The following is a 23015-nucleotide window of genomic DNA, read 5'->3' on the forward strand; positions in this document are numbered from 1 at the left end:
TTTTGTTTTCAACACTGAAGCCTCCTCACAGGGATGAAGCTGGTGAAATAGCACACAGGCCTTCGTCACTGCCTCTTTTATGACCAGTGTCTTCATCCAGTGATCATATGCTGAGTGAAGCCCCTGGGCTATGGGCCACTGTGTCATGCATGAGAATGCACAGTGAAATGATCAGAGATGGCCCCCCCTTACAAAAGGAAGGCACCGACATTCACCTGCACTAATCCTTTGCTCTCATTCTCTCTCTAGGTGTATGAACAGGATGATCTGAGTGAACAAATGGCAAGTTTGGAAGGGCTGATGAAGCAGCTTAACGCTATCACAGGCTCGGCCTTTTAACACGCATCGCTGAATTGATGAGCTGAATTTTCGGGGACCTCTGCAGCATTACCAGTTACCCATGAACAGCACACCTGTATCCAAGAACACTAACCAGTGTACAGGTCAACCGTCAAGACCACTCACTCCTGGAAGATCCTGAAGCAGTTCCGAAGGAAGAAGCAGTCCTTCCTTCTTGGGCATCAGGAGTTTCAAAATGAGGACTCTGGGGTCCCTTAACAAAAGCAAAGATACGTCTTCACTGCAATGTCAAAGCTGAAGCTGCGAGAATACTCTTGGGCCTTTGCCACTGCAGTGACCTCACTGTCATGACGAATACTTGACGCTCTTCATCAAGGCCTGTCAGTTTCTCCTAATGTGTGGGTCTAGTCTTACAAAAGGCAAGTGCATTATTGAAGCCTGTACCCTGCCACGGCAAACCAGTGCAAGCTCACTATTTTGTTTTCGAATTTAAAGTACAGAGCACCCATGGGAACTTTCTCACCAAAGGATTGGATGTTTTTCTGACAGCACAAAAAAAGTAAGCGAGCAAACAGAAGGTGTACATTCTGTACCGCGGTCACACTTGCACAGGTGCTGGGTATCAGCAAGTGGCTGTGAAATTCACCCATGTTAGCAAGGTATCTGTAAATCCACCCTTGGTTAACACTGATGTCTGGAGAACAGGAACATTTAAAAATCTCCAGCGAGGGGCATGCTGCCAACCACCAGTCCATTCCCTGAAGGAGGATACAACATGCAATCTTCTCAGACACGTGGTAATTATGAGCTTAAAACTTCTAACAGGACACTGTTCAATCTGGGTGGCTTTTGTGCCATCCCACACTGTGATGATATTTCAAACTTCACCAAGTCCGTCTCCCTCAGAAGTCTGGCTGGAAGAGTTCTCCTCTCCACCCCATCCCTCCCTGAGTCCTCCTTGGCAGCCAGCCCTGGGCAGGTGGCCAGCTCCACACATTCCATGCCACCCTCTAGCCCCAATCTACCTTCCTGAAACCCTCTGTGGACGTGGCAGACCCATCCCATCCGAGGAAGGGAAGGAAAATGGAAGGCAGTTTCAAACGGTACCTTCTCTTGCGTGATGTCTCTTCCACCAACAGGGTCCTCACTGACTCAGAGCAGGCAGTGTTGGTGAGTGGCGACCGCCAGGCTTGTTGTCAAGGAAACCTTCTGTACCACACCTGCCCAGAGTCAGAGAGGAACGGGGGGAAGACATCGCTTGACACTTCTGACACATCACCCTAAATCTGGTGGATGCTCTTTAAAAACTGCATCTTCATTGTGAGCTAGAACCTTAAACTCCTATTGCCGTGTTTATCTACAGCTTGCAACTAGGTGAAATTAAAAACATTGTGTGTGCACCCTTTTAGTTTCTGAATTTGCAGCTGCAAATTTGGAGTTAATCCATTTGTGCAGCTGAATCGCCAAAAGGGAGCCCGTTTGCATATTTATCTGTTAGGCAACTTGAAAACCCAATAAGAGGGTTTCAGCTGAATTATTCCTTTCAGCTCTGCCTTTGATTTCAAGCTTGAGTAGGTCATAATTTTAAAAGAGCATGGAAGGAATAGGATCTTTACAACCTAATAGCTCCTTTTATTAGGTGGGTAATTATATATGAATCCCTGAATGAAATATTTTGAGCAAAATGGCACTGTAACAGAAGTAATAATTCAGATTATTTTTTTACAGTTTTATGTCGGGAAGGAAATCTGATGTCAAAGAGAGGGCTTGTTCAAATGGTTCATTAGAAAGTCCGGTCCATTTGTGAAATCATTCCTTCAATAAGAGTGCTTGTTCAATTTACTTACATTTTCATGAAGTCCTTCTGAAGAGCTATGTGACGTTATCCTCTGGGGCAGATAACTCTTATTCAACATCTAAACACTTAGGCAAACAACACTCCACTGACCTGGAACAAGGCATTTCATAACATAATATTGAGTCTTACAAAAAATAATCCATGACATCAGGGGGAAAAAACAGTTCATTAGCCCACCTTACCCTCTCAAGGTCCTAGGATGGCTTTTCTTTTCTAATCCTCACAAACACGGAACATTCTCTGAAGGCATCTGACATCCAAGGAGAGTCATCCTGAGGGTCCAGGTAGGAATGAGCTGTAAATCTTGCAGATTTCAGGGACTAGTCATGTCTTCAATCTGTATTCTGTATCTGCACAATCAAGAGAACTAGCATTTTTACAACATTTCAAACTCCTCTAGTCAAAGTCATTGATCTTAGGAGATACATTTTTTAAACACATGAAAATATACAGTATATGATTTCAGCATGCTCTTGAAACTGTCTTCATAAACACACCCAATGCTCTATCTTAGTAACTGGCAATGCTAATAAGTCTTAGCTCCATGCAAGGAATATATGGTAGAATCCATTTACATTCTCACAAGAGGCTTTTGGGAGATTGGCCCAATGGTTTGAACATGACTTCACTGCAACTCTGTACAACCCTGCTCCCTGTTCTCTCAGATAGTTCACGTGTGTGTACAACTGCCTGCCCAAGTGTACAGGTAACTCTCTAATTTCCCGGTCTCCTGATCTCTTGACAAGAAGAAATCTGTGAATAGTGTAAGATAACCTTTGTTTTGCTCTTACTCTGAGTCTAGTTCATGACAAACAGGGCTCTTTAAGCTCATAAATCTCTCTGATTCCTGTGGGGTGATGCTTGACAGCCAACCAGCAGCTCTGCCACCAGGAGTCATTTCTCCCTGAAAAAGAAGAAAATAAAACTTGGCAGAGCATGCTCAGACCCCGCCCCCGAAACCTCCCGCTCTGCTGAACTGTCAGGCATAAGCCGCCTCTTGAAAAAGCTTGGTATGTTTCTTTGGTATTTCATGCTGATAAGAAAGCTATTTACTTTCCTCTAGGAAGTTCTGCATTTGAGAAACTCACAAAAATGCAGATAGCTCAAGATGCACAGAACACTTGGAGGATGCTCTAGCCAAAAGTTAAATAGTTCTTAGTGACTCAGTCTCAATAAGAAACCAGTCACAGCTCTTTATAGAACAGAGCTATAAGCTTCTAGAGCATTTAAATAATGGAACTTTACATTTGAATATTATAAAGTGCACATACAATTGAACAAGCTGGAAAAAAATCAAGCGAGGGCAGGGATATAGGAGGTGAATTTATGAAGGCTAGGAGGGGTTGGGTATAACATTATTCTCTTCAAAATAAGGGTCATTCCCAGTGGCGTACATGTTTCCGCCCCTTGCATTGGGTAAGACCTATGAAGGCCCAGCACTGGTGTGTCATTCCAGACATGTGGAAACTATAATGTTGGGCACTCATTGGCCTTTCCCATAAAGAATCTAAGTACAGGTCTTTCTGGAAGCCTTCATAGTCTGTGCTTGAAAATGGTTACTCTTTCCTAGTTACCCTTGTGATACAACTATTGACCCTGTTTAAAGAAACAGTTGAAGGTCTTCTCCAAACATAACAGAGTGTCTCGCACGTGGCTGCTGAACTGACATTCTAACCACCCCATCCCCCAAAAAAAGCCTCTAAAGCAATCCCCTTACCTTTTATATAAAAAGCTGTGTTCCAGACTGACGCCTTGTAATTTTAGAATGTCCATTTCTAGTTCATGAGAGAGAGAAAAAGAAAATAGAATAACTCCCTAGTTTGACACATGTTTATCAAAAACAAAACTGTCAGAACTTTAAAATAGATGCAGAATGCAGTCGCTTTCCCTTCCTGGACCAATTTACTTCATCTAAATGCAGACCATCCCTAAGGCCAGAGGTTAATATCTTCACATGTTTATCACCCACATACACAAGAGAGAACCCCCAACAGTCCAGAGCAGCAGGGCAGTCGGTCATACACTCAAACCTACTATCTCTTTCTAAATATTTTCAAAGCAACGTTTGACTTAAAATAATTTGTATTTCTCTGGTAACTTTCAGAAGTCACTTTCCTAGTGTACAGAAAAGCTTTTCACCTGATTTCCAATTAAGTCAGACTTTGGAAAAAATCATAGATGTTTTGTATGCTACTCCACTGCATTCGAAAACACATGCTAGCCCATGCGTCAGTGTAACTTGCTATCGAAATACCTGCTTCCAAAATGTCCTGATTCTGAAAAGAAATGCCTGAGTATTTCCAGGTCAGTGAGATCAGACGGAAGCGCACACACTAAGACTGTATCTGGGCTCTCCATTGCCTCTCTTGGGTAACGTTCCCTTGCTGGATTTCTGCTGCACTCTCTGAAGGACTTCTCCTGCTCTCAGTAGAGAGCCTCTGTACATTGTATGCTCTGATTTTTTGTTGGTTGGAGAGCAACAGCAAAACTCTACAAGATGTCGCGAACACAGATACATGGGCCAAGGGATCTCAGTGTGTGCTGAACGTGTGTTCTCAGATGCAAGAAAGGAAGGTTAGGGAGGAGGAGACATGCTGTTTTTTTAATTACTGTAGGGTAAACCTGACAATTCAGAACTTTGTGAATTGTCAGCTTGTTTGGGGGGGTGGGGGGCTGGGGGGGTGGGTCTGGGGTGTACTTTTTATAAGTAATATTTAATTTATTATTTAGAGTGGCTTCTTTTTTGGATAATTTATGATACAAAGGGAGACCTGGTTGGGAATCTAGATATGGCTGTTAAAGCTGCAGTGTTCCATAGCTTAGAGGCACCACTTTGGACATGAATTGTCCACTGCTGAGTATGAGGGTATGCCCAGGCAAAGCCCCCACTGAATTTCCATCATCACCGCCTTCTCCCTTGCCAGGGTCATTCAAACTTGAGTACCACCAAACCTACAATATTCCGATGGCATTTTTCAGATCAAATGCTACTCATTCTCTCCAAGGGCTTTGCGATTCAAATTGTTAGTGTGTTAGTGGTAGGTTTATTTGGTAGAAGTGGGTATACTACAGCTTTAACTAGCCTTAGTGGAAAAAAGAAAGTTTTTGTTGCTACAAAATGCCTTTTAATTTCAAAAAAAGGAAAAAAAAGGTATTTTGAGCCCACAAAGAGTTTCTTTAAACTGTCAGACTCTAGCATTGTTAACCAAATTAGACTAGTGATTGCAATATTTAAGTGTAAATCTTGTTCTATGAGAAAGGAAACTTGCTTACAGTTTAAAACAATGACTGTTTCTACACAAATCTTGTATACTACTACACGAGGAAAAAGGGGTTTTGTAATCACTGTAGAACAGTCTCATATTCATTTTTTATAGAAATGTTATTCCAATGGTGCATTTTTTTGTTTAATAAATAAAGTTTTGATACAAAGTTCTTCCTCCGTGTTCTTTATATCAAACGACTGATATGAAATGAGCACACCCCAAACCCCTGCCTGTCTGCGTTCTTCCTCCTCAGGACACGTGCTGCCTTTTTGGACATGTGGATCAGGGACGGTCGGAGGAGCCTGGAGGGTTGCAGTCTGTGGGCTCGGACACGCCTTAGGAACTAAAGGACAGCAACAGCAGAGACTGTCAGTCCTCTGGCACATCCCTTTAGATGTTTCTGCTGTTTCAAGCACACGTCCAGTAAGGTTTCTATCCCAAAAGCCAACACCCAGGTCTGCTAGAAGGTTGCCCTCCCATTGCCAGAATTTGCTTTTTTGCCTACACACACAGGAGACCTGTGAATTCCAGATCAGATAGATCTTACCAATACTGTTAAATGCAAGCCCCCATGCCCTGACTGAGACAACTCTGTAGTGTAAGCCAACTTATTTCCAGAGCCTCAGGCAGGACTGAACCAAAGTGACTCAGTGGGGACACAGAGATGCATGGCTGCGTGCTTAGTCACTAAGTCGGGTCTGACTCTCTGAGACCTCTGTGGACTGCAGCCTGCCAGGCTCCTCTGTCCAAGAGATTCCCAAGGCAAGAATACTAGTGCAGTTGGCATTTCCTTCAGGGGAATCTTCCAGACTCAGGGATCAAGCTCACATCTCCTGCATCACCTGCATTGGCAGGAGAATTCTTTATCATTGAGGCACCTGGGGAGCCCCCTGTGGGGAGATACTGCTCCACAATATTGCACCCTAGAAGTGGCACCCATGTTTGGCTCGTCTCCTTTCTCTTTCCATCTTCTCCCATCCCACTAGTGATTTCCCCTGGGAGCACTTCATGATAACCCACTTTTACACAAATCTTCACATCAAGGACTTTTCAAGGGACTTAACCCAAGACAACTCGGAGAAGGCAATGGCAACCCACTCCAGTACTCTTGCCTGGAAAATCCCATGGGTGAAGGAGCCTGGTAGGCTGCAGTCCATGGGGTTGCTAAGAGTCGGACACGACTGAGCGACTTCGCTTTCACTTTTCACTTTCATGCGTTGGAGAAGGAAATGGCAACCCACTCCAGTGTTCTTACCTGGAGAACCCCAGGGCTGCCGTCTATGGGGTTGCACAGAGTCGGACACAACTGAAGCAACTTAGCAGCAGCAGCAGCAACCCAAGACAAAGACCCTAATTTTGTACCCACAGCAACACACCAAAACCAAATAAGTATGATACTCTCTATCCTCGAGATATTTCGTTCCTACTGTGTCAACATGGGGACATATATGCACTGAAAAATATATTGCTGTGAGTACTAAAGGATCAAGTTTAGGCATATAATCTATTCTTTAAGAGAAAATGATGGATTAGTAAAAGGTTTACTCACTCTTTGGGGTAAGCAAAGAACTACTTAGTGAGTTTCCTTGCAGACCATGCATCACCAGTGACAGGACAGGTGGGGTTTTAAAGGCCACCAGCTCTTCTCAGCTTCTTCGACTCATAATCATTCCACCTAAACAAACAAACAGGAATATGATTAAGATCACTAGAGAAGCTGGAACCCTTGAGCATCGGCAGTTGGAATAGAATCTGGGGCAGTTACTGCGGAAGACTGTATGGTGGTTCCTCAGCGTTAAACACAGAACCACTGCTGTTGCTGTTCCGTCACCAAATTGTGTCCAACTCTTTTGGGACCCCATGGGCTGTGACTCGCCAGGCTCTTCTGTCCATGCGATTTCCCAGGCAAGAACACTGGAGTGGGTTACCATTTCCTTCTCCAGGGGCTCTTCCTGACCCAGGGATCAAACCTGTGCCTCCTGTATTGGCAGGTGGATTCTTTTATGCTGAACCACTAGGTAAAACTTAGAGCTACTATATGATCCAGCACTTCCACTTCTGAGCATACATACCAAAGAATTAACATTAAGGACTTAAGAGAGATTTGGATACCCACATTCATAGCAGTATTATTCACTATACACCAAAAGGTTAAAGCAATCCAAATACTCAACAACTGAATAAACGAAATACTATATATATATTATATATAATGGAATATTAGTCACCCTTAGAAAGGAAGGACATTTATTTTTTTTTTTTATTCTTCCAATTTTATTTTATTTTTAAACTTTACATAATTGTATTAGTTTTGCCAAATATCAAAATGAATCTGCCACAGGTATACATGTGTTCCCCATCCCGAACCCTCCTCCCTCCTCCCTCCCAGGAAGGACATTTAGACACATGCTACAACATGGGTGAAGCTTGAAGATACCATGCGAAGGGAAATAAGCTCATGACAAAAGAGCAGTGTATGGTTCCACTTATATGAGGTGCCTAGAGTAGTCACCAGAGAAGGTGATGGCACCCCACTCCAGTACTCTTGCCTGGAAAATCCCATGGACGGAGGAGCCTGGTGGGCTGCAGTCCATGCCGTCGCTAAGAGTCGGACACGACTGAGCGACTTCACTTTCCTTTTCACTTTCATGCACTGGAGAAGGAAATGGCAACCCAATCCAGTGTTCTTGCCTGGAGAATCCCAGGGATGGGGGAGCCTGGTGGGCTGCCGTCTATGGGGTCGCACAGAGTCGGACACAACTGAAGCGACTTAGCAGCAGAGTAGTCACATTCAGAGAGACAGTAAATAGAATGGTTGTTGTCAGGGGCTGGGAAGATAGGGGAGTGAGGAGTAATTGCTTAATAGGTACAGAGTCTCAGTTCTGGGAGATGAAGAAAGTTCTGGAGATGGATGGTGGTAATGGTAGCACAATGTGAACACAAGGCTACTGAACTGTACAGTACACCTGAGATATTAAAACGGCCCATTTTACGTTAAGTGTCAATATGTGTGTGTGTGTGTGTTAGTTGCTCAGTCGTGTCTGACTCTCTGCCACCCCATAGACTATAGTCTGCCAGGGATTCTCCAGGCAAGAATACTGGAGTGGGTTGACATTTCCTTCTCCAAAGTATCAATATATTCTACCACAATTTTTTAAAACTCCAAATAAGGATATTCCAGAGTCACCTTCTATAAACGCTGATATTTATTCTATGATTCTTGAAATGTAAGCATGTCAGCACCAACATGTTAAACTGATATGCACGAACTAGAAGTAATATATCTACGACAGTCTATTTTATCTCACATATTCAAGTTACATTGTCATCTCTTACAGAAGAATGTCATGCATTCACAGAAACAATCAGAGAGGCTATCTCCATGGAAAACTGGTTACTTGAAAAAAATAAAATAAAACTAGTGTTTGATCTAGACAAGACAAAGTTAGGGGACAAACCAGGTACTTGTTCACTGCAAATATTTTTATGAAAAGGATTTTGGAGTAGTCAAAGAATGATACACTCTATCTTGTGCTTAGTTGCTCAGTTGTGTCCAACTCTGCAACCCCATGGACTGTAGCCCTTCAGGCTCCTCTGTCCATGGGGATTCTCCAGGCAAGAATACTGGAGTGGGTTGCCATGCCCTCCTCCAGGGGATCTTCCCAACCCAGGGATTGAACCCAGGGATCCCACATTGTAGGTGGATTCTTTACCATCTGAGCTACCACAGAAGCCCCACTCTCTATCTTAAATACCCGAAAATGCTACAATGAAGATAGATAGATTGCATTAAAACACATGTAAGAGAATTTAATAGATTTGGAAGAAAGTGGCAAGTCAAAGAGGCTGATACAAAGCTGGAATCCAGAAAGACTGACATTGCCTCTCTTTCATGGAAATTTTCTTTAATTCATGAATTGCTTCTTTCCATTTATTTTGGTATGTTTTAAAGATGTATCTCTAATTCTTAAAGATACTTCCTGATTTCCATTCTATCATTAAACTTCTCATGATTTTTCAGGCATTACTCTTTAAACACTCCTTGTATCCTCTCAGACTGGCCATCCACATCACTGCTTCTACTTTTTGTAAAGTCTTTTACTGCTTTCAATAATGATTTTAATTGTGCACTTGCATTTTTCATTTTATTGCAATTCTTCCTTTTACTCATTGCCTTCTTTATTTCATCATGCTGTCTTTTTATCCCATCCTGTTCTTTTTTCCATATATTTCAATTCTCTTTGAGAGTTGATATTTCTTTATAAATTTGAAAATATCAGTTTTCTATGAAAGAACCTCCTTCTGGTTTTGTAAAAGGATTATCCTATAAGCTTGTTATGGCTCACTACTTTAGATTTAATCTTTATTTTAGATTTAAGTATTTTGAATCTATTAAATCTGAAATAAAGAAAGATCTATTCAGATCAATCTTCTGTTCATTTGAATTGCTCCTGCCCCATTTTATGACCCCTTCTGTTCAATAGACTTTTTTTTACCTGATTGCCAAGTGGAGTGCATGAAAAAGTAAAGTTCAAGAATAAACACCCTTTCTCTTTTCTACGTCTACCTGAAATAGTGTAAAGATGAGAAATTGTGCCCAAGCATGTTAGTTCCTCCGTTACCCTTTCTGCCCAGTTCTGTTCTGACAGTTGTACTAAACAACTGATTGTAGTGGAGAAACAGATTAGAGGAAGGAATGAATAACTCCTGGGTGCCTGATGCTTTTTGAGGGAGCCAGAGTGACACTTGCCTGGATCTCTGGTTGGTGTAAACTTTTTGCCTATGGTCCAAAGATCATTTTGTATAAGATCACTGGCAATATGGTTAGAATAGCCCATCGATTATGCTTCCTTGAATCTTATTGGTCTTACAGTTAGGGGAAAAGAAAAAAAAAGAAAAACCTTTCTGGTTTGGTAGAGAGGTCCTATTTTTCAGTAATAATGTCTTCTTTTCTCCCTCTTTTTCTCTTCCATCTTCTGTTACATTTTCCCTAAGTCTACAGACATAATAATGGGAAAGTTGGGTGCACTGTAGGGGCAACTCTCCAGATGCCACTGTAATTGTTGACTACTAGGTTCTTTTCTTTTTGTGTGTGTGAAAGTCACTCAGTCATGTCCGACTCTTTGTGACCCTGTGGAATTCTCCAGTCCAGAATCCTGGAGTGGGTAGCTGTTCCCTTCTCCAGGGGATCTTCCCAACCCAGGGATCGAACCCAGGTCTCCCACACTGCTTTACCAGCTGAGCCACCAGGGAAGCCCTTATTTTTTTTTTTTTTTTTCTTTAACTTAGCCATAAAAAGGAAAAACACGGGGCCATTTGCAGAGACATGGGTAGACCCAGAGACCGTCATACACAGTGAAGTACATCAGAAAGAGAAAAACAAATATTGTATAGCGATGCATATATGTGAAATCTAGAAAAAGGCTACCGGTGAACTCATTTGCAAAGCAGAAATAGAGACACAGACGTGGAGAACACACACAGATACCAAAGCGGGAAGGGGGAAGAAGAACTGGGGCACTGGGGCTGACACATATATACTACTGATAGTATGTAGAGAAGAGGTAACCAGTGAGAACCTGCTGTACCGCACAGGGAGCTCTACTCAATGCTCTGTGGTGACCTAATCCGAGGAAATCCAAAGAAGGGATATATGATACATATGGCTGATTCACTTTGTACAAGCAGAAACTGATGCAGCAGTGTAAAATAACTAATACTCCAGTCGAATTTTTTTTAATGTTAAAAAGAATATTGCATGTCCAATTTAGCAAAGAGAACAACAGGTGAGAAGGGACTCAGTGGGCAGCCTCTGGGTCTTCCTCGCTAGACACACCCCAGTACCCAGTTATGCATCCACCTCCCTGCCCAAGCCCTGGGGAAAAAAGAAACAAACATAGGTATCTTTTAAGCACCCAGGTTTTGTCCTAATTTCCATTTACCTAAGTAGTCTTCACCTATTTCTTATTTACCAATTTATTCTTTCCATCTTACTGTATTCCTTCTCCTTTCATTTCTGACTATCTCTCTCCTTCACCTTAACTTTGAAAAGTCATAATTTGATACAATAAATATGAAGGCAATTATTCATGAGATAATCCAAATGCTCTCATTAGCAGTTCAAAAGATTTCTTGAAATAAATAGCAGAAGTAATTTTTTCCCAGATTCCTTTCAGGTTTTAATTAACATTCTTCCTTATAAATTAATGACAGTCCTTTAATTTCCCTGTCTTTGCTAATATCTTTCCTGACTCTTTATGTAAGTTTGACAAAATACCCCTTGGTAGAATAATTTTTCACCTTCTTAACATTTCTTAAGGATTTAATTCTTGTGCTGTTCTTTGACTCTGTGGTGGTTTCCCTCAGCGACATTTCTTTTTATTCAGGGGAAAACTGTTCTTTGGTCTGGAACACTCTTAACAATGGCAGGATTTTAATTTTGTAGATGTGGCTCCTTATTTGTCATTAATTATTCCCATTTCTTCCTGAAATAGGGTGTTTCTGAAAAAATCAACAATCACATTTACTGTAGATGTATACTGTAGGGTTTAATTTATATTGAACAACGTAAGTAAAGCTCCTACTAAAATTTCCAGTACTTGTCAAAAGTCTACTGAATGCTACTTCTGAAAGCCTCTACACTCCATCTTTGTCCTTGACATTAGTGAACATTTTCATGCATTTAAAATATATAAATAGGAATTTAACAAATGTGTCATTCAGGTGTGGTTCTAACATTAAAGGTATAGTTTGTAGTATGCATGTAGATTTAGAAAAAAGTTTTCCAATAGATGGTATTATATTTTTTCCCTTTTCTTAATGTATACAACCAGTATTTATTAAGTGCCTTCTAGGGGTACCAGAAAACCAAAGGGTAAATCTGTATATCTTTCACTAACAGGAAAAAGAATGTATGTATCTATCTATATATATATGTGTGTGTGTATATAGGTGAGTACAGCTCAAATAAGACAGTTAAGATACATTTAGACAGAGAGAGCTTCCCAGGTGGTGCTAGTGGTAAAGAACACACCTGCCAATGTAGGAGACGTAAGAGACACAGGTTCAATCCCTGGGTTGGGAAGATCCCCTGGAAGAGGGCATGGCAACCCACTCCAGTGTTCTTGCCTGGAGAATCCCCATGGACAGAGGAGCCTGGCGGGCTACAGCCATGGGCTCACAAAGAGTCAGACACGAGTGAAGCAACTTAGCATGCACACACAGACAGAGACAAAATTCCAGCAGAATAGGGACAATCAAACTAAGGTTCACAGAAGTCTCATAGGGAACGTGGTAGGTTCACAGAAGTCTCATAGGGACCGTGGTATGTCGAAAGGGCTTTAAATAATAAATAAAACCTAAACACCTTTAGAGATGGAAAAGGGCTGTACAGATAAAAGAAGTTTTCATATGAACAAAAAGCTACAAAGGGAGGAATTTATAGGACAAAAATTGGAACTAGTATTTCATAGTGAGTTTTGTTTTCTTTTGCTTTGTTTGGGGTATATTGTTTGTGAGGGAAAAAAGTATGAAATACATTTACAAAGTCAATGGTTCCATAATGGTGATCTAAGATATTGTTACTAATAAGGAGCCACTGAATATAAAGTTTTATTCTTTCATTCACAAACGTCTGCCGAATATGAACTATGCACCAATGACTGAACTAGTGATGGAAAAACAGCAGTGACCAACATGAATGTGATCTCTGTCTTCATGGAGTTCACAGTTTGCTTGTGGAGATAAAGAACAGATTGGTGTAACAATTATAATTGTAATGAGTGCTTCGAACTGCAATATAGACATATCTTTAAAGATTATTCATAATTCTTGATGGGGAATGGAGACAATTTAAATAGGGAAAGACTTCTTCATGGAGGTGACATTGAAACCACAGGATAGAAAGGAGTAATCCAATGAATACTGGGAACATAGAACGTTCCAGATGGAGGGAAAAACTGAGCAAGCCCCCAGCCTGGGAGAGAACTTGGTTTATTCAAGTGATGAACAGATGATAAGTGCAGCAGCCCTTCACTGAGCTGGAGGGAAGGATAGAATGAAGATGCTAGGGAGCTGCAGTTGGTCAGATCATGCTGCATCTCACCATGCATGCTGCCAAGCTAAGATTCCAAAGGAAATAGCAGATATTTGAGACACAAAAAAAGAAGAGACTTAAGATCTAACTTAGGTATACTAAGATTTTGTAGAGCTGTACCTGCTACCTTATATGTGCTAAGTCACACAGCACCCTTTACTGTTCCTGATTGCTCATGATCCCCAGTTCTGGTTGAGAAAAGAGATAAATCTCAATCTTATCAATGAAAGGCATCTTATTTCTTTTTCATTTAAAGCAGCTTCCTTCTGTTTGACTAAGTCTGTCTGTTTGTTAGAAACAGAGTTCTAACTCCCGTCACATCTGCATTTCTCTTCACAAAAGCCCTACCTTTGCCAATTCTTTCCAAGATGCCTTCCAGGGAAGCACACACGTTCTCTGGCATTCTGGACCAAATGTGCATCCTCACTGCTTCCAAGTCAGCCTTTATTCCCTCTCACTGCTGGGAACCCTGCTGGCCTTTACTGCCAGGATTTGCATCAGAAGACAGGGAGAATCTTTTCTCTCAACACAATAGGATCCCACAATCCCCCCACTCCACCCCCCCAACCAGCCCCAGAACTGGGTCAACCTAAGCCCTGTCACTTTCACACCTGAGTCTCAGCTTTATCTTCTAGCTGGACCTCAAATAGGCTATCCCCTATGAAACCTCTACTTGAGATGTACCCTTCCCCTGGCCATGATGAAAGTGTGGCAGAGTCAGTGACTCTCAACTCAAATTTCTCTCAAATGCTCCACTGACAGCATGTTGGAATTACTGATTCCTTACTTATACTCATGTTTGAGCATCAGTATTCTCTCTGCTAAGTGTTATCAAGCCACCATTTTCCCTCACAGCAACACCAAGTCTTCTGAGATGTCCCATTCCAAGAACTCTACAAGCCACATGGACAAGAACCCAGGAGTCTTCTGGTTTCGGCTTCCCTCCCTCCATGCCTGGGTTCCCATCATCTTTTGCCCCCTTGCCCTACAGTTTTACCCTATAGAACAACGTCAGGGAAATTAGAGATGACCTGTTAAGATTTTCGTTTCTCCTTGCATACCCCTGCCCACTGAAGGACATGCCTTATCCAGTAGAAACTATATGCTCCCTTTTAAGTTCTGGAGAAAATCCTCTTTATGTCATATCTTGGAAATCTTCACTATGTGCATACTTATTAGCATCTTCATTTCCCTTTATGTACTAGAACCACTGAGTCAACTCATGAAGCCACAAGGCATCAAGAATTAAACTGACCAGAAATTTTGTTATTTTAATGTTTACAAAAATAGTATATCAGCCCTGTTATGTGTGTATTAAAATATCAACCTGGCTATTGTGTAGAAAATGAATTCCAAGTAGCAAAAGTGGAAAAAGGCTATAAGAAAGGTGTGATTCAGTGGTGGCAAAGAATAAAAATAAAGTGAGTACACTTGAAATGAGTTTTCAAGATAAAAACAAACATAATTGCAGATGGATTGGATGGGGTGAGTTTCTGACTTGAGCAGCCTTTAAGTTGGTAGTTTACATTTTCTGTGATATAGGAGACTGGGAGAGAAACAGTTTTGGGTCATGGGTATATATAGGAAAAATGAGAACAATGTTTAAAGAGCCTGTGTGATATCCCAGAGGAGGCAACAAAAATGTAATTGAATATCTGAATCCAGAACACGTAAGAAAGATCTGGTCTGGAGACATAAATTTAGAAATCGCCAACTAAATGATGACACCTAAAGGCATAGGAGACTTGGTGAAAAAGAGAATGGGGCCAAACTGAGCCCTGAGAGAGGCCAGGATGGAGACACTGGGTAGAGAACGAGTAAGTAGATGGTCAGGCTAAAAGTATGGCCAATAATAGGAACGAGCAGGCATTTCCTTAGAGGAAAGTAACGGGAAAAAAAAAATTGGTATGACAGAAGAAAAGAGAAAAAGCATTAGAAAAGGAGGGGAAATCAGGTGTAGTTAAAAGTTGGTGAGATGCTGGTAAGACAAAGATAAAATACTGCATATGAAAATTATCAAGGAGTCATTGATAAGGTAACCATGCTCTTTAGTTTTCAGGGGACAGTCGCACTGATGCATCCATCATGCCCTCATGTGGTCAGTACCTAGAGTGGTATCTCGTCTGCTTTCACGTTCAAAATAACCTCATTTGGATGATAGTTTCTATGGTCGTACAAGTTACTAGTGACCAAAGCCAAGAGCAGTTTTAGTGAAGGAAAGAGACCAGAAGCCAGAGATGGAATAGGAAGTTATGAAGTAAACATGCAATAACTCTTTGAAAAAGATATACTATGAAAAAGAGCAGAAGAATGGGGGGGAAATGTGAAGTGTAATTGGATCTTACAGGTTAAAATACTCTAAAATCTCCATACAATGATTCTTCTAAGAAACCTAGATTTCCAAGTCAAATTCACCTGTGCCATAAATTTTCAGCTCCAGTACTGAAGCTCCAATAGTTTGGGCCACCTGATGCAAATAGCCAACTCATTGGAAAACACCCTGATGCTGGGAAAGACTGAAGGCAAGGGAGAAGCGGACGACAGAGGATGAGATGGTTGGATGGCATCACTGACTCGATGGACTTGAGTTTGAGCAAGCTCCAGTAGATAGTGAAGGACAGAGAAGCCTGGCGTGCTGCAGTCCATGGGGTCGCAAAGAGCTGGACACGACTGAGCAACTCAATAACAACACCACCACAAATTTTCAGAGGAAATAGCAGTGTGATTTAAAAAAAGGACCTGTAGGCTAGGAACAATAGTCAAACACTCCAGAGAGTGTTGCATAAGTGTGAGGGTTGCACTGGTTTGGAGCCAGAAACAGAGCTCTCCAGGACCAAAAAGCAGAAGGACATGCAGTATCTTCATTCAAGAGGACTGAATATCATAGGCTGAATAACTGTGCCCAGAAATGAGGTCCTGGCCTGGAAACTGCACATTTTACCTTGTTTGGAACAGAATAGGGGTCTTTACTGATGGGATTAAGTTAAGGATTTTGAGATTGGGAGATCGTCTTGGATTATTTGGATGGGCTCTCAATGCAATCACACACATCCTTATAAAAAAGGAGGCAGAGGACAATTTGATGTAGACACAGAAGAGAAGGAGACGGCATGACAGCAGAGGCAGAGACTGGGGTGATGCAGCCACAGATCAGACAATGCTGGCAGCCACCGGACGCTGAAAGAGGCAAAGCACGGGTCCTCCCCTAGAGATTCTGGCTGAGCGCAGCCCTGCCAGCAGTCTTGATTTCAACTCAGATTTCAAACTTTGGCTTGCAGAATTGTGGGAGAATAAATGTCTGTCATTTGAAGCCACTAAATGTATGACAATTTGTTACAGCACACACAGGAAACCACTAGGCCAAGGCTGAGCAAAACTCAACCACCAAGACCATGAGGTCTAAAATGCAATGGAAAAAGAGAAAAACACACACCAAATTCAAAGACAGTAGAAGAGATACTCTGGCAGAGATAAGGAAATAGAGTCAAAAGTTTCAGTGTCACTGCACAGACAAGTTGGGTTCAAGCGTATAAAGCTATGACTAGTAGACGGCAGCCCACCAGGCTCCCCTGTCCCTGGGATTCTCCAGGCAAGAACGCTGGAGTGGGTTGCCATTTCCCTCTCCAATGCATGAAAGGAAAAGTGGAAGTAAAGTCGCTGAGTCATGTCCGACTCTTAGTGACCCCATGGACTGCAGCCTACCAGGCTCCTCTGTCCATGGGATTTTCCAGGCGAGAGTACTGGAGTGGGTTGCCATATATGGGGTCGCACAGAGTCGGACACGACTGAAGCGACTTAGCAGTAGCAGCAGCAGCAGTAGACGACAGTCCTTGGCTATCATTTAGAAGATCAGATAACAGTTGTGGTGGGGTTTTTATGGACCCTCCTAGTTTGACACCTGTGAGATGAACCTGGAATGGTACAGCTCCCAGTCAAAAGAATTAATCTTTAAATTGAAGGCAGGATCTCAAAAACATATTTATACAGCCATGTTCATAGCAGCATTACTCACAAGAGCTAAAAACATGGAAGCAACTTGCATGTCCATCAACAGATGAGTGGATAAGCAAAACTTTGGTATATACATATAAAAGAACACCGGTGAAGTGAACTGAAAGTCGCTCAGTCGTGTCCAACTCTTTTCGATCTCATGGACTATACTATACATGGAATTCTCCAGGCCAGAATACTGGAGTGAGTAGCCTTTCCCTTCTCCAGGGGATCTTCCCAACCCAGGGATCAAACCCAGGTCTCCTACATTGCAGGCAGATTCTTTACCAGCTGAGCCACAAGGGGAGCCCAGGAATGTTGGAGTGGGAAGCCTATCCCTTCTTCAGTGAATCTTACTGACCCAGGAATCCAACCAGGGTCTCCTGCATTGCAGGCAGATTCTTTATCAACTGAGATATCATTACCTAGCCTTAAAAAGGAAGAAAATTCTGCCATATCGTACAGGGAGGATGAACCTTGAAGATATCATGCTAGATGAAACAGGCCAGCCACAAAAAGACAAATACTGTACAATTCCACCTATATGAGGTATTTAGAGTAGCCAAAACTTTAGAGGCAGAATGGGGCTGGGGGCAGAGGGGTAGGTGGAGTTATTGTTTAATGGCTATAGAGCTTCAGTTTTACAACATGAAGAGTTACGGAGACAGATAGTTATGGAGATGGCTGCCCAACAATGTGAAACCCACTCCAGTGTTCTTGCCTAGAGAATCCCAGGGATGGGGGAGCCTGGTGGGCTGCCGCCTATGGGGTCGCACAGAGTCGGACATGACTGAAGCGACTTAGCAGCAGTAGCAGCAGCAACTGTACTCTTACAAATAGTTAACATAGTAAATTTTATGTGTATTTCATTTAACACAATAAAAAAAGGAAAAATAATAGCCTTGAGTTACCAGCCACTGAGCATTGAACAGATACCTAACTTCTCTGAGTTTGAGTTTGTTTTGCTTTATTTTCATCTATAACACAGGGTAATAAAATCCAGCATGCATACTTCATAGATTTCTTATGTGGATTAAATTAAATACTCCATATAAATACACTTTATAAGTTATAAAGTAGTATTTTATAGCTTACAAAGCTATAGTGGTATGAATTATCAATATGTGTGCCCAGAAAACTGTGACCTTTAATATCTAAAATACAAGCAAGAGGAAGCCCTGGAGGGGATTTTACTGGAAATTCCACACCTGATTAGAATCCAAGATCCTTCCCAAAATTTCTGTGAACTTCCAGAGGCAGGGAGTCTGAAATATTGGCTCAAGTTCTTGTTCATGGGTAGTCAGGTTCATTAGGTAATTCCTTGACTGTCTCATTAAAAACAAGCAAATACAAGATTGTAAGTGGTACACTTCATTTGAGACTGAAGTGAGGACAGGAAGGAAAGAGAAGGCCTAAGAGGGTTTTACATTAACTGCAGTGATGAACATTCCAATTTAAAAATGTTCTGTGGCCATTTTACCAGAAGGAGAGACTCACAGACCCTGATATAATGTTCATATACTATGTCTCAAACTCCCCTCTCTTTCCCTTCCCCTCCTTCTCTCTTGGCTCTGTTCTATTACCTACTTCCAGATGAAAAATATATAAATCTTTATCTTCTTTTCCTTCAGGTAAGCATTACTGACTCCTTCGTAGTTCAGCTTATTGTAGACAGAGCTCTAGGCTCTTATGTCATAACCTAAGCAGTTAATTAAGTCTCTTTCTCCCTAAAGACCTTTCTCTCAATAGAAGGAATTCTATTCCCAGCTATTACTTTGCCACAAAGGTCCATCTAGTCAAAGCTATGGTCATGTGGTCATGTATGGATGTGAGAGTTGGACTATAAAGAAAGCTGAGTACCAAAGAATTGATGCTTTTGAACTGTGGTGTTGGAGAAGACTCTTGAGAGTCCCTTGTTCTGGAGATACAACCAGTCAATCCTAACGGAAATCACTCCTGAATATTCATTGGAAGGACTGATGCTGAAGCTGAAACTCCAATACTTTGGCCACCTGATGCAAAGAACTAACTCATTGGAAAAGACCTTGGTTCTGGGAAGGATTGACAGTGGGAGGAGAAGGGGAAGACAGAGATGAGATGGCTGGATGGCAACACCAACTCGATGGACATGAGTTTGAGTAAACCCCGGGAGTTGGTGATGGACAGGGAAGCCTGGCATGCGGCAGCCCATGGGGTCACAAAGAGTCGGACACAACTGAGTGACTAAATTGATTATAATATAGCGCTCTGCTACATAGTAATGTTAAATGAAACTTTATCCTGATATTTTCTTCACACATTTATCCATCTAAGTGAGACAGAAGACCCTGTACGTCAGACTTCACAGCAAGTAACAAGATTTCTTCTTCCTCTGATTCTCTTGATTCAAATCAGGACCCTCCTCAGATCTGGTTATGAAAGGAGATTCCTTTTAAACTAAATTTTTCGGCTTTTCACATGTGTTTTATAGATCAATGGCCTTTCACTGTGAGCCTGCACATGGAGGTCAAACTGACTGACTGACAAATGCATGAAATTATTGAATAAATGAATAAACTGAAATTTTATATTGCATCAACTATGAATAACAAAGTGTTACATGCAGTCAAGAGCCAAAATCTGGTAAAAATTAATCTATCTATCAAAATGTTGGTCACACAGCACTGTTCAATTCTATCTGATTTACTTTCTGTTGTGAAGTTTTCCAAATTTGAGCTTTTCCTAATATTCCACAAGAGTTTGCCTTACTCTGATGATAAATTCAATAACATAATAAACACTAATGAAATTAAATACTCACAATATACAACATGTTACATTAAGAACCTTGGATACATTGTCTCATTTACTGCATAAAACAGTGTAATGTGTGAAACACTATTGTTTCTATTTATCGATGAGGAAATTCAAACTAGAGTAATGATGTACTTTGCCATAGGTCACCTGGTTAGTCTGTGTATAGCTGGACCTTGAACCCACTCTGCCATTTCTAAAATATGTGTTTTTATCACCAAACTGAATAACATTCAAGTACTGGTCCTAACGAATTCTTTGAGAGTGTCTCTCAAACTTTAGCAATTTAAAATCCATTTGGAAATCTTGTTAAAATATCAAAACTCAGGTTCCAATTCTAGAGATACTGATTCAATTGGTCTAGGGTAGAGTCTGAGAATCTGTAATTTTAACAACCTCCCCAGTTGATTTCTATCTGAACAATGTAACAGAGCCGGATCCTACGGGGCCTTCCCAGGACAGATCCCTCTCCCCACAAGCCATGTCCTCTGCCTGCTCATTTTAAATAAATAAATATATGAAACAAGACAAACAAAAAAGCCCAACTTTAGCTTCTCAGGCTTTCCCTGAGTTCCAAAGAATAAATTTAATCAGAGAAGAAAGAAAATTCAGAAGCAAAGGAAAGCAGTCAAGCAAGACAAAATATTAACAGGTTAGCTATTAAACAAAGTCAAGGACCTTTAGTTCCTCCTCAAGGGCTATAGATAATATTCTGAGTCATGTCCTTTGAGCTGTTTTGTGGATACTGAAGCACCTACTGGTGGAAAAATTTAACTGTATGCTGCCAGAAAACACAAAGATCCCAGACAGATTGGAATCAGAAGGTTGATGATGCTAACTCCCCAATTACCTCATCATCAACCAATCAGAATGTTCATGTGCTGATTAGGCACCCCACAACCCTGCTCCCTCACCTAGTTTTTAAAACCTTTCCCAAAAGCCATCGGAGAATTTAGGTCTTTTAAGCACTAGCTCCCTGGACTCCTTGCTTGGTGCCCTGCAGTAAATGCTGCACTTCGCTTCACCACAATCCAGTGTCAGTCGATTGGCTTACAGAGCAGGAGTGAACAGACTCAAGTTTGGTCTGGTAGCAGTAACAAGTATCGATAAGAATTCCATCTGCTGCACTCAACAGAAAATCCAATTCAAACTCCTGCTGCTGCTGCTGCTGCTGCTAAGTCGCTTTAGTCGTGTCCAATTCTGTGCAACCCCATAGACGAAAGCCCACCAGGCTCCCCTGTCCTTGGGATTCTCCAGGCAATAACACTGGAGTGGGTTGCCATTTCCATCTCCAATGCATGAAAGTGAAAAGTGAAAGGGAAGTGGCTCTGTCATGTCTGACTCTTAGCGACCCCATGGACTACAGCCTACCAGGCTCTTCCATCCATGGGATTTTCCAGGGAAGAGTACTGGAGTGGGGAAACTATATTGGCTCATGTAGCTGAAAAACTTAGAGTAGACTAATTTCACACACCTTTAATTTCAGGTGGGAAAGGGATACAACGCATACAATGTATCAACTGGAGGGGATACAATGAGAGAAAACCTTCTTGGAGACCAAAAACAATAGTTTCAGTGTTGACTTTCCTTGGCCCTGGTTGGCTGGATGTGATCACTGGTCCACCCTGAACCAATCACTGTAATCAAGTTGTTAGAATCTGCTATTAGTTTTGTTCACTCACTCCTCCCCCAAAGGCCAGGGGTGATGTCAATTGTCTTGAAGCCCATGGAATGAGAATAGGAGAGGGGAGGGTACTATGAATCATTATCAGAAGGAAGGAGACATAGATGCAGGGTGGCAAAAATAACTAGATTTCTCTAGGTAAAGCGAAAAGTTCACAAGACTAAACTATGTCAGCTGCTTTAGGAAAGTATCAACATCATATGACTGGGAAGTTTTTCTTATCATAGCAAAGATATTTTGATTGCTAAGCTACTGCCTTCCCAACCATATATTCAGGCTGATTATTCCACAAAACCATCAGTATTTTTCATGTTATCTGTATATCTCAAGCAGACACATTTTCTCACATTCTTGGACATATACCCTTATCCAGTACAGGGGAAGGGGAAATGAACCAAAATGAGTCTTCTTGTTTTGCACAATTCTCTACTTCAGCTTTTTTAAAACATGGTCTTATATTTTTTTGTCAAGTTTACTGCATTTGGGTTAAATTATAATGTGAGCTTTTGGAAATTTATATCTTGGAGTTTTTGCTTCAGATTCAAGAAGGAAAACGTTTACTAAATTAAGATGAAATAGCTTTACTGCTTATTTGCAACTCTCATTTAAAACTGGATATGCTTTATCACTGAATATTTCCTAAAATAAAACTTTATAACCATCTGGATTTATTGCTTTCTTGCTGATACTTCTTGTTGATAAATGGTTTCTTAATGACGCTTTAGATCCCAGAGGATATATTAGACTGCAAAATTATGTGTTTAGACAACAACCCAAAGAGAGCCAATTTGATTTCTGCATCTTCTTTACCTGTAATTGCATTTCAAAAATTTAAGTGTATTGGAGTATTTTTTCTAAGTAATTCTGAGTTCTGAGAAAAAACCATAGTCAGTATTATTGTTCTTTTATTGTGAAAAGAACAGAATAATATATTGTATATATAATAATATATATCATTTTTCTATTCTTCTTATCAAATGGCTGTTGTCCAAATCTGCTCCTTGCTCTTTAACTCTATTCTGCTTCTCT

General features: G+C 41.3%; 1 protein-coding gene across 1 annotated transcript in view; it reads left to right on the forward strand.

The window, feature by feature from the left end:
- The window catches only part of DCC (DCC netrin 1 receptor), a 1293116-nt gene extending 1288301 nt beyond the window's left edge, over positions 1–4815 (forward strand). The window contains exon 29 of the mRNA XM_070779092.1: positions 250–4815. Within this exon, the coding sequence (XP_070635193.1) occupies positions 250–339 (90 nt within the window). The 3' untranslated portion in view covers positions 340–4815. The remainder of the gene's footprint in view (positions 1–249) is intronic.
- Positions 4816–23015: the final 18200 nt, after the last annotated feature.

The sequence above is a fragment of the Bos indicus genome, chromosome 24, assembly GCF_029378745.1.
Source record: "Bos indicus isolate NIAB-ARS_2022 breed Sahiwal x Tharparkar chromosome 24, NIAB-ARS_B.indTharparkar_mat_pri_1.0, whole genome shotgun sequence".
In the NCBI taxonomy this organism is placed as follows: domain Eukaryota; kingdom Metazoa; phylum Chordata; class Mammalia; order Artiodactyla; family Bovidae; genus Bos; species Bos indicus.